At 40.7% G+C, this 12,571-nt stretch overlaps 1 protein-coding gene across 1 annotated transcript in view; it reads left to right on the top strand.

Annotated features, from left to right (window-relative positions):
- The window catches only part of FBXO22 (F-box protein 22), a 30,277-nt gene that overhangs the window by 15,256 nt on the left and 2,450 nt on the right, over positions 1-12,571 (top strand). Inside the window, exon 6 of the mRNA XM_003275467.4 lies at positions 10,792-10,957. Coding sequence (XP_003275515.1) covers positions 10,792-10,957 — 166 coding nt within the window. The remainder of the gene's footprint in view (positions 1-10,791; positions 10,958-12,571) is intronic.

Consider the following 12,571-nt stretch of genomic DNA (forward strand, 5'->3'; position numbering starts at 1 on the left):
CATGCCTCAGACTCCCAAGTAGCTGGGACTACATGCTGTGTGCACCACCATGCCCGGCTAATTTTTTTTTTTGTCTTTTTAGTAGAGATGGGGTTTTACCATGTTAGCCAGGGTGGTCTCAAACTCCTGGCCTCAAGTGATCCACCTGCCTCGGCCTCCCAAAGTGCTGGGATTACAGGTGTGAGCCACCGTGCCTGGCCCATATACTATATTCTTGAAGTATGCTAAGAGAGTGACTGTTAAGTGTTCTTACTACAAAAATGGTAACTATGTGAGGTAATGCCTATGTGAATTAGACTTAGCCCTTCCACAATGTATATATACTTCAAAACATGTTATACATTGATAAATACATACAATTTTATCTGTCAGTTAAAAAATAAATAGAAGGTAGTCAACCTTAAAAGATTGCAGGCTTGTAGCTACTCTAGTTCTGCTACTTTCTGGCTCTCCAGTTAGGGCAAGTTTTTCAATTTTTCTAAACCTCCATTTTCCTCATCTATAAAGTGGAAATAACTAACATTGAATTCATAGAATTGTGAAGATTAAATGAAATGACTTCCATAAAATGCTTAGCAACAGTAGATTGTAGCTAGATGCTAGTGTTGGCCTCTACCCTAGGCAGGCTTTACTATGTGTCACATGGGCCCTTTATCTGCGGTGTGGCCTTGTAGTTTGTGGGGGGAGTAGTAGGGTTCTAAGTGTCCTTAGCTCATTCAGAAGCCACATGCCAGAGGAGCATACACATATCTGGGCTTGAAGTGACAATTAACGATGGCCAATGTTTATGGAGGTACTGTATGCCAGATACTGTGCTGCGCAGCACTTCTAATCTTCACCATAGCTTTGCCAGATAGAATTCTTTATGGAATATTTTCGATGAGGAAACTGAACTTTAATGGCAGTAGAGAGTTAAGGCTCTTGGTATGTAAATAGCAGAGTTAGCAGAAATGTTAAAGCTATTCTAAATTAAGGATGCCAAACTTCCTTTGGGAAAAGGTCAGATAGTGCCGTTAAAACTGACCCATTTGTTAAGTGTAAAGGCAAAATGAATTTTAGGAGCAAATGTGGCTATCTGCTGAGCTTATGTGATTTTGTAATAACATAATGAGACTTGATATTGGTAGGCTAGCTGGAGCTAACAAAGTTCAGCAAACTAGGTCTTTTTCAGAGTTGGTCAGGTGGTTAGCAAATAGTAGGTCAGAAACTCAGAGGAATGGCTGTGGTCAGACATGTTGGTTTGAGAGCCATTTGCGTGTTGCCTGGCAGTCTGTCTGTAAAAGCATCAAGTGTCATTGAAGGCTTTGGAGTAAGCCAGTCCAGGGCAACTTAGCCCAGATTCTGGAAGGATTTATGGCAGCAAATTTAGTACAAGGAAGGAAGAAGATGATCAATGTGTTGATGTTGACGAGATGACTATCTATATTCAATTGGCTCATAATGTAGAACTCCTACATTAATTTTATTCAGGCTGGTATGGTGGCTCATGCCTGTAATTTCAGTACTTTGGGAAGCTGAGGTGGGAGGATCGCTTGAGCCCGGGAGTTCGAGACCAGCCTGGACAATATAGTGAGACATCACCTCTACAAAAAAACTAAAAAACTAGCCAAGCATGGTGGCACGCACCTGTAGTCCCAGCTACTTAGGAGGCTGAGGTGGGAGGATTGCTTGAGCCCAAGAGGTGGAGGTTGCTGTGCACTGAAGTCACACCACTCTACTGCAGCCTGGGTGACAGAGTGAAACCCTGTCTCAAAAATAAATAAATAAATAAAAATTTATTCAGCATGTTAAAGGTATCATAACTGGATGCAGATTCTGTCTCAGTGACATTCCAGAAAAGGTATGAAGAATACATATACAGTCATGTGTTGCTTAATGATGGGGATGAGTTCTGAGAAATGCATCTTTAGGCAATGTTGTTGTGCGAATGTCATAGTACTTACACAGACCTAGATGTTACAGCGTACTATATGTGTAGGCTGTACAGTGTAGCCTATTGCCCCTAGACCACAAACATGGACAGCATGTTACTGTACTGAATACTGTAGGCAGTTGTAACACAATGGTAAGTATTGGTGCATCTGAACATATCTAAACATTAAAAAGGTACAGTAAAAATATGGTATGAGAGAAAGTATACCTCTATAGGGCACTTAACACGAATGAGGCTTCCAAGACTAGAAGTTGGTCTGGGGTGAGTCAGTGAGTGGTGAGTGAATGTGAAGGCCTAGCCCTGTATACTGCTATATAGTTTTAAACACTGTATGCTTAGGCTACATTAAATTAATTAAAACATTTTTATTCGGCGGGGCACAGTGGCTCATGCCTGTAATCGCAGCAGTTTGGGAGGTCCGAGGTAGGTGGATCCCTTGTGGTCAGGAATTTGAGACCAGCCTGGTCAACATGGGGAAACCCCATCTCTACTAAAAATACAAAAATTAGCCGGGCATAGTGGTGTGCGCCTGTAGTCCCAGCTACTGTAGGCTGAGGCAGGAGAATCGCTTGAACCTGGGAGGCAGAGGTTGTAGTAAGCCAAGATCACGCCACTGCACTCCAGCCTGGGTGACAGCGAGACTCTATCTCAAAAAAATAAAATAAAATAGTTCTTTAATAATAAATTAACTTTAGCTAGACAAAAAAAAATTTCCATTTATATCCTTATTCTGTAAGCTTTTTTCCACCTTTAATTTTTTTTTTTTTTTTTTTTTACTTTTTAAGCTTTTTGTTAAAAACTAAAACACAGTCACACACATTAGCCTAGGCCTATACAGAGTCAAGATAATCAATATCACTGTCTTCCACCTCCACATCTCGTCCCATTGGAAGGTCTTTGGGGCAGTAATACGCATGGAGCTGTCATTTCCTATGACAACAGTGCCTCCTTCTGGAACACCTCCTGAAGGACCTGCCTGAGGCTGTTTTACAGTTAACTTTTTTTTTTTTTTTAATAAGTAGGAGGGGTAACCTCTAAAATTACAATTAAAAGTATAGGATAGTAAATCATAAGCCAGTAACAGTCATTCATTGTCATTGTCAAGTATGCATTGTACATGATTGTATGTGTTATACTTTTATACGACTGGCACTGCAATAGGCGTGTTTACAACAGCATCACCACAGACATTTGAGTAATGCGTTGTGCCACACATTAGGCAGTAGGAATTTTGTAGCTCTGTTAATCTTCTGGCACCGCTGTTGCATATACTTACTGTGCGTGTCACCATGCCTGGCCGTCCTTGACCAAAGTGTTATGTGGTGCTTGACTGTATAATCATAACCCAAGTGAGTATGTGAGGTGTTCTGTGAGAGCAGGATGGCTAGATTGCTGTAGGGGTTCTGCCAGTGGGAGGGATCAAGGAGGCTTCCTGAAGCAGTTGGTATTTAAGCCCTTGAAGGATGGGAAGCATATGAGAGATATGGATGAGTAATATCACTGGCTGAAGAAATACAGAAACACAGGCACAGAGCCGGGAAATCCCAGAGCATGTTGGAGAAATAGTAATCATTTTGCAAGCAAAGGTTATGTGCAGGGAAGTCATGGGAACAAAGGGTGGGGCGCATTCAGGCCAGGCTAAAGTCTGGGCTTAGCTCCTGTACACAGTAAATGGTAGCTGTTACTCAGATGTCATTGAGCAGCGGTGAATGTGGTCCTCTTGTCTGGGGAGACACTGGAAGCGGGAGACCACTTTAGAGTCCAGGCAAGAAATAACACTAGGGCATGAGGAGTAGGAAATGAATTGGAGAAAATGAACAAATGATTAGATGTGAAAGAGAAGGGAAGCCTCAGTAATTACTTTTGGGTTTTGATCCTAGGAGACGGGTGATGGTGGTGCAGAGACCAGAAATAGGAACGCTGGGACAGGAAGAGCGGGATTGGGAGAAGAAATTGGGAAAAATCAAACCCCATTAGAGATGCTTGTTTTGGCTTTTGATTCAGTGCTGCTGCTAAAGGTCATATGGCCAAACCTTTTGTGTGCTGCCTTTTTTGTCCAGAGAGGTGACATAGCTGTTTCCTGGGCAGTACTCTGTCCTCTGTCCACCTGAGCATCCTGGGAATCTTTGATGAGGCCCTGATATGTGGCACTGGTTGAAGCCAGGACCCTAGTTTTGTTAGTTTATAAGAAAGAGCCAAAATTTTGAGCAGCAGAAACCCTTTTGTGATAAAATTGTTACATTTGTTAGATCATATTTGCATTATAGTGCCAAGTATAGGAATGAGAAAACTGGAAGGAAAAACAACCCCAGAATTATTGTGCTCTGTGAAGCTTTCTTATAGGTGTCCTTTCCTGAGCTGCTTGATGTCAGCAGTTTGGGCTTATTCCAAGGCATCATTTTCTTCTGGAAATTGAAGCTTTGCCCAGCTTAAAATGGCCATCTTCATTCTTTCACTTGCTATCTTGTGTCCTAAATTTTAGGTAGAGTTCGCCCTCCATATCCATAGGTTCTGCATTCATGGATTCAGCTAACGAAAGATCAAAAATATTTGAGGGAAGTGCAGCAAGAAGCCAGGTTTCTAAACACAGGAGTGGCATAATTTGATAGATCTTTTGAAAATACCAGTCTTGCTATGATGTGGTGATCATTTTGGAGTACAAGGGTGAATGCAGGATTAGCTTGATTTAGCCATTCAGTAGTGTATATATATTTCAAAACACCATGTTGTACATGATAAATATATGCCTTTTAAATTTTTCAGTTAAAATAATGTTTTTTAAAAAGTAGATGCAGGAGAAACTGTTGTAGTGGTTAAGGAAAGAGGAGATGACAGCTTGGAGCAGGGCAGTGGTGAGTGGAGTTGAAGAGAAGTGAATGGATTCAAGATGAAGTTTGGGGCTGAATGGACAGGATGTGGTGACTGATGAGATGTTGGGTGTTGAGAATGAGGGAGGTGACAGCGATGTCATGTGGGTGTGTGGCTAGCACAGCTGTATAGTACCATTGACTAAGGTGAAGAAGACTTGAAGGTGCAGGTTGGAGGATCAGATTATCAGTTCTGTTTTGGACATGTTTGGAATTTGAGATGGAGATATTGATTATAGACAGTTGGATATATTGGCCTGGAGCTCTAGAGAATGGTCTAGAGGAAAGATATTAATTTGGGAATCATCAGTTAATTAATGGTGATTGAAGCAAAAGGGACTGGCTTCAGTGATTTGAGGAGGAGGGCCGGGGAGGAGGCTCAGTAGTGCATGTTGATTGTCCAGGGTTGGTACTGCTGTAATATTATTTTGACATCCCTCCCTTCTGCTAATGCAAAGGCTTTATTGAGACTACTCAGGATCTCCTTGAGCCATTTCTTAGCTTTTGTTTTAAACACTTCATTTGTACAGTCTTACATGGGATGTCAACATAAAAATAAAGCAGGTAAAAGCAGAGCCTCTAGGTTAAAGGGTGAAGGGAGCATGTTAGGCCTTGAACTGAGGTTGCTTATTCTCCTCCACCTACACTGGAGGCATCTTTGGAACGCTTTGCCCACCAAAGCACAGTCTGAAAGCCCCAGCTGCATTAGAGGGGAGAGAAGCTTCCCTCCCTGGCAGTGTTCATGCACTTCTTCCTCTAAACCTTCATGTAATCCAGGGAAGGGGCTCTAGACTCAGAGCAGTGCCTGACAGCTCTGCCTGTCTGTACCACGGGCAGGAGAGCTTGAGAAAGCAGCCCTAGCACTGCCGAGTGTTGGCAAGATGAGAGCCAGAGCCTCTTTGCTCCTTTGAGAATGCTTGAGGTGGTTAGTTATATAGCAAACAGTTGACTCACACCTGGGATCCTCCCTCTCTTTTCCTTTGACAAATATCCTTCTGACTTCTAGGTGAAGCACAAACCTGTAACATTGCCTTTTGGGGCACAGTGATTTTCTGGATTTCAGTTTTATTTGCAGAGAGTCCCATTAGAAAAGCTTTCCTATTGATTTTTACATTTTAGGGTCAAGAGGAAGTTCTGAAGAATTCAGTTGCCTTTGCTCTTCGAAGGAGAGGACTGGAAGTGTCCTGTGTTTTCCATAGCTCAGTAGGCACAGTTCTTTCTGGCAGCCAGTTCTGGGGTGTGTATTTAATTTTACTTTGATTTGGTCTGATTTAGGTTCTGTAATGATATAATTTGCATGTTAAATGTGAATTTTGAAAGTATTGAATCCTCACAGACTTTTTAGGAGTAAAACAGTACGTAACAGGTTGTTACAGGTATTAAATAAGTTAATTTCTATAACGTACTTAGAACAGTGCTCTATACTAGTATTTGTTGTGAGATTGGTGATCTGGTGATCTAACTTATAGATTGTTCAGGTTCTTTCTGCTCCCTGCTTTTTGATCCTTTAACTACTCGTCTTGAATTCTGCCAGCCACCAAGAGGGGTAAAAATAGAACTTTAATGACTTGTCAGATTCCAAAAAAGTTTGAAGAAGAACAAAGTTTTAAAATTATCTGAGGACATCATAGAGAGTCTTGAGGGGTCACAGGCAGTATCAGGTGTGAAGAAGAGAGAATCAGTGCTGAAGCTCAAGGGATTGAACTTGTTCTGCCTTTGAAGTTGCCCAGCCCTTGAGAAAGCAGAAGTGACAGGAAGCTAGCGTTAAAAAAAAAAGTGATGCTCACATCTATTCAAGACAGTGAGGCAGACTTTATTTGGGAGACCACTGTGATGGGGTTTTGCACTAGGGGAGAGAGATCAGGCTCAACTCCAAATGCACCAACCACAAGTGGGGATTTATAGCCAAGGAGGAGGGTGGGGGCTTGGTGGATGAAAAATTCCTAAGAGGATGGGGTAATTCTTTGCTAAATTTACCTAACAAGATTATTACTGGAAAGAACAGTTTCATACTATTCCAAAACCAAAGACATCTCTTGGTGGACAACTACAGTAGTTAACTTGATTATAGTTGCCAGTCCTACATGGCAGGTCAATTTATTCTGTTACCTAAGGTTACATTTTGTAACCAGCTTATCATGAATCTTGAAAGGTTCACCAGGAGGTTACACTGTTTAAAGTGCCTTATAAATACTTTTCTGGAATTGTTTTTAATGGTTGTGGTAAGCTCCTGCTAATGTATCAACTTTTGGAAAATTCTAGAATAAAATCTATAGTCAGATTCTATGGCGCGTGGTCCAGAACATTGGGTCCTTGATGATCCTTTACCTGTGAACCTTTCAGGAAAAATTGGCATTGCTCCTTACTCTTCCCTCATATTTTAGGCCTTTGAGTTTTGAGTGTCAAGGAGTTGGAGTTGTACCTTCCCTCTGTTATTTACCAGTAGCACCAGGTAGTCTGTTGGTTAAATACAGAGCCATCTGCTCTATCAGGCAGCCAGCCTTGGCTAAGGTGCGTTTGTCTCTAAGTTGGGGTAGGGGAAAGTGATTCTACTTTCTAGGGTTGTGTATTAGGAGGGGGAAGTGTTCCATTAGCTGAGAACCAGCCCACTAGAGAAGATGTTGAAAGAACACCACTGGAGAATATGGTGTTAACTGGAATGTGTGACTGAGGCAAGAATCTCAATCATTCGAGGTTTACTGAGCCAGAGGTTGAGGGTGTATCTGGGAAAAACACTAGTCACAAACGAGTGGCCATGTACTCTGAAGAGGTTTTCAATACATGTTTTTAAAGGAGAGAAGGAAGGATGGGGAAGGATCGGCGTGAGGTGAATGGTTACATTCCTGTGAGACTTTAGTTAGTGCTCAGTAAATCTACACTTTACATAAGGTAAGGTGAACCTTTTGAGGAAAGGAAGAACCAGTTATGCAGATGTCTCAGAGTAGGTGGGTGAATTACTGATCTCTCATTTTTGTGCAGCATCTGGGAAGATAAGCTTGTAATGGACATTATCAGTGTGGAATTGAACAGATTGCAGACCTAAAGTTACAGTTGACATGTCCTTGTGTTATGGGAGGATGTACATCTTAAAGGTTTTGAGGCCAGCAAAGATTGTTATGAATGATTTGTGGGAGCAGTCATCTGGAGATGCCTAAAGCCTTTTGCCTTTCCTGGTGGGGTGGTGGGTGGGGGGTGTGTGAAGGGGGTAGGTCTGGCCAATGTATGATGCTCTGACACAGGGTTGTGAAGTAGCAATATTAATTTGGAGAGAGGATGGTGCTTCGCTTGACTCAGCCTCTAGGCTTAACTTTCCCTTTGGCATAAGGAGTTTGGAGGTCCTGAGATTTTAAAAAAATTTTCCTTTACATTGTGTATGTGTTTGTTAAATGAATGGGAGTGGTTGCCTTTAGAATATTCAGGTAGGATGTTTAGTGGACAGTTGTAAAAGAGCATCTAGAGCTTAGAAAACAGTAGGAAAGGTTGAGATTTAGAAGTCATGAGGTTTCTAAAAGCTAAAGCCTTGAGTGTCAGGAGATGTGGGTTTTAATGTAGTCTGTCATTATATTGTCCTGGGGTAGTAGTCACTTCTCTGGCATTGGCAGTCCTTGTTTGTAAAATAAAACTCTAGACTTGATCTCACAGGCCTCTCCCAACTCTGAAACTTTGTTCTAAAGAAGAAAATATATTCTCTCAAAATTTCGTGGGCTAGTCTATAGGGGAAAAAAGACCCTTTAGCAATGGTTTGGGGTATATGATGTCATGAAAGTAATATTATTTTTACTGTCCAAGTCAGTAATTTACTGTGTAGAGAATTGGAAATGGACCAGAGGCAGTTTCCCAGAATAGGTCATTATTTGGTGTTAGTAATTGGTCATTCACACATCTGCATACCCTTTGTTTCCTTAAGTAACTCTCCTTTCTGGTAACCACCTTAGGTTTGTCAAGGTGGAAGTCATGTGGTCAAATCAAATGGAAACACAAATGTGTTAGGTATTAGATTCATTTTCCTATCCCCAAAGCACCCCTGTTTGGTAATGCTGGCAGAAGACATACATGCGACCAACACTCACATGGAAAAAAAGCTCCACATCACTGATCATTAGAGAAATGCAAATCAAAACCACAATGAGATTCCATCCCACACTAGGCAGAATGGCTATTAAAAAGTCAAAAAATAACAGATGCTGGCGAGTTTGTGGAGAAAAAGGAACACTTATACACTGTTGGTGGGAGTGTAAATTAGTTCAGCCATTGTGGAAGATAGTGTGGTGATTCCTCAAAGACCTAAAGACAGAAATACCATTTGACCCAGCAGTCCTATTACTGGGTATATATTCAAAGGAATATAAATTATTCTATTATAAAGACACATGCACATGTATGTTCATTGCAGCACTATTCACAGTAGCAAAGACATGGAATCAACCTGAATGCCCATCAGTGATAAACTGGATAAAGAAAATGTGGTACATATACACCATGGAATACTATGCAGCCATAAAAAAGAATGAGATCATGTCCTTTGCAGGGACATGGATGGAGCTGGAGGCCATTATCATTAGCAAACTAACACAGAAACAGAAAACCAAATACTGCATGTTCTCATTTATAAGTGGGAGCTAAATGATGAGAACACATCAATACAAAGAGGGGCACAACAGACACTGGGGCCTACCAGAGGGTGGAGGGTGTGAGGAAGGAGAGGATCAGGAAAAATAACTAATGGAGAATGGGCTTATTACCTGGGTGATGAAATAATCTGCACAACAAACCCCCATGACACACATTTGCCCATGGAACAAACCTGAACATGTATCCCTGAACTTAAAAAAAAAAAAAAAAAAGTCAAATTGATAGTCTATAAACAAGCTGCCAGAGGCTCCAGCGAAACCTGAGAGCTGTGAGCAGAGCGAGTAAGCTGTCTCTGTGACACTCTGCCGCCTCCTAATGGTAGCAGCTTTTAGTTCCTGTGTCACAGAATTGAACATTTTCCTGCTTTGCAAAGAACTTTCAAAGGCTAATTCGCCTTTACTCTCACCTGCTTTCCTGGAGGAGGTGAATAAACCTGTATTTCAGTGATGTAGTAGTTTCTTAGGCTGCTGTAACAAAGTACCCCAAATTTGGTGGCATAAAATGAGAAATTTATTCTGCACAGTTTAGGAGGCCAGAAGTCTGAAATTGAGATGGCAGTAGGGGTAGTGCTACCTTGGGAGGCTGTAGGGGAGAGTCTGTTCTTTTTCTCTTCCTGCCGCTCCAGTTTCTGCTTCTGTGGTCACACTGCCTTTTCTTCTGGGTCTCTCCTTTGTGTATCTTTCATTATGAGGACACTGTCATTGGATTTAGAGCCCACCTGGATAAACCAGATGATTTAATCTCAAGATCCTTACTAACATAGCGAGACCCCATCTCTACCAAAAAAAAAAAAAAAAAATTTTAATTTTAAAAAATTTTAAATAAGCTCACATGCATAGGTTCCAGAGGTTTGATGTGGATATACCTTTGGCATGGGCAGGGGGCACTGTTCACCACACTATAAGTGATTAGTGCCTTTTCTTTCCTTTAAAAAATAAAAAAATCTGTAAATTCTCACTGCTGCTAGCACAGCTCTGTGTAAACCAGTGTTCTCTTTTGTTCCCTACCGGGAGCCAGCTTGCACATTGGTCCACCAAGGGTTGCTGCTCAGTACATAGCTGCTTCGTTATTTGTGTTGATTGTATTATTTATTAACACAAGTAGCCATTTAGTTTTTTTAACAGAAAAAAAATTAAGATTTTGCATAATGTTTGTAAAAAATTGAAAACTTGATACAGAGATTGAAGAGGATATAAAATAAGATAAAAAATAAAAAATGGAAAATTTGATAGCTTAAGCCACTAAATTGCCCTTAAGGAGGAGTGCAAGTCATTAACAGTAACATTTCATTTTGCAGCATGTATAAAATAATTTCTGTTTTAAGGCTGTCTTTAACTGTTGCTCTTCATTTCTCTGCAGGTCTTTTAGATAACCCTGAACTTCGTGTGGTCCTTGTCTTTGGTTATAATTGCTGTAAGGTGGGAGCCAGTAATTATCTGCAGCAAGTAGTCAGCACTTTCAGTGATATGAATATCATCTTGGCTGGAGGCCAGGTGGACAACCTGTCATCACTGACTTCTGAAAAGTATGTCTTGTGTGCTTCTGATTTCCTCTGTGAATGAAGGGAAATGGTCTCAGGTTTTGTCACTTTGGGGTTAACAATTTAAAAAACATGTTTAAAGAATTATTAATAGTTCATTCCATTTTGTAGTAGACATTGGCTAAGGGGCTTACTGAACATAATTCTGTTTACGGTTGAATAATTACATTTTTATATAGATTGTCCTTCAAGAACTTAGTTGGAGTCACATTCTCCTTAAAATTTGACATTGCCTGTTGATCTTTCCTTTGACAGATGTGGTACTCTGTGTGACCTCAGTGTGTCACCTCCTCTCTAGTTTCCTCCTTTAAAGGAAACACATGGTTAGAGTGTATCTTTATGGCAAAACTTCTCAGAGCTTCTAATATGCCCAGTGCTGTGGAAATCTGGAAGGAGAATAGCATTACCTGTGACAGTTCCCAAATCTGTTTGGTCACAAAACCTGTTTTTCCACAGAACGTCTTGCAAGTCCTACTGGTTTTTGGAAATTCTATATTAGATCTTTTGAAAGTCTTTTTCAAGCTCAAAAACTGTGGATCTTTTTTGTTACTAAGGCTTTTGCTTTCAAAGATAAAAATATTTGCTTTTCTGTCTTGGGAGCCATTACTTCCTTTCCATCTTGAATGAAAATACATATCATTTTGAGTTTGAAACAATTAGGTGGACATAAATATCATTTGTTTCCAGCAGGAAAATCAGACGCTACCCCACCCTCAATGCTTGTAAACACTAGTATTTGTTTCCCACTCTGTTTAATATTTGCATCCTAGAGTGGTGACATGGGGACAGACTGTTGGAGATCAGTATCTATAAGAATAATGTAAGTCATCCTAGTTATAGTCTCTCTTCTGGTAGTCTCTATGAGCTAGATCTGGGAAAATAGCTAAAGTTGAGGTCCCTGGACTGCCAGGGAGGAGGAAGAGAGGAAGGCCAAGTACATTGAATCCCAGGCAGGATATCAAACACTGGATTTTGTGCATACATACACTGAATTCTTGGTGGCTATCTAAGTTATTTCCCCTCTTGCCTAATTTTTCCTTTGTCTTTGCTATTAACTTAAATTGTGTACTGATAGGGCAATGGTGATTCAACATACAGTTGACCTTTGAAATGCAGATACCTCACTCAGACTTATAACATCTGAGGCACTAGCTTGTTAGTGCAGCTATTTGTATATCATCTACTTTTTATACCTAATATGAGAAACACCCCCCACCCCAATCATTACTCTTCACGTGACCCATTAATTTTAATGTGGTCTTCATACTGTGTCAGCGGTTAAGAGCAACCATTGAGTAAATGAGGGCTCCATTTTAATAAAGTCCAGATAACCCAACTGACTCAGTGCCCCAAAAGGAAGGTGTATAATTCTTTGAGGCAAGATTGACAATGTATATTAACAATTCTGTACCAAAGAGGAAATGTGATAAAGTTTTAAGAGCAGCAGAGGACTTCAGAAGATGGATTTTGCCCCTCACAAACTTGTTTTACTAGTAGCTAGCCTTATTACCTTAGTCACTTAACCTTTTTGCGTCTTAGTTTCTCACTAATCCAGTAAATCTTGCCCATTTTATAGATTCAGATGTTGGAAGCATGATA

The sequence above is a fragment of the Nomascus leucogenys genome, chromosome 6 (assembly GCF_006542625.1).
Source record: "Nomascus leucogenys isolate Asia chromosome 6, Asia_NLE_v1, whole genome shotgun sequence".
Taxonomy (NCBI): domain Eukaryota; kingdom Metazoa; phylum Chordata; class Mammalia; order Primates; family Hylobatidae; genus Nomascus; species Nomascus leucogenys.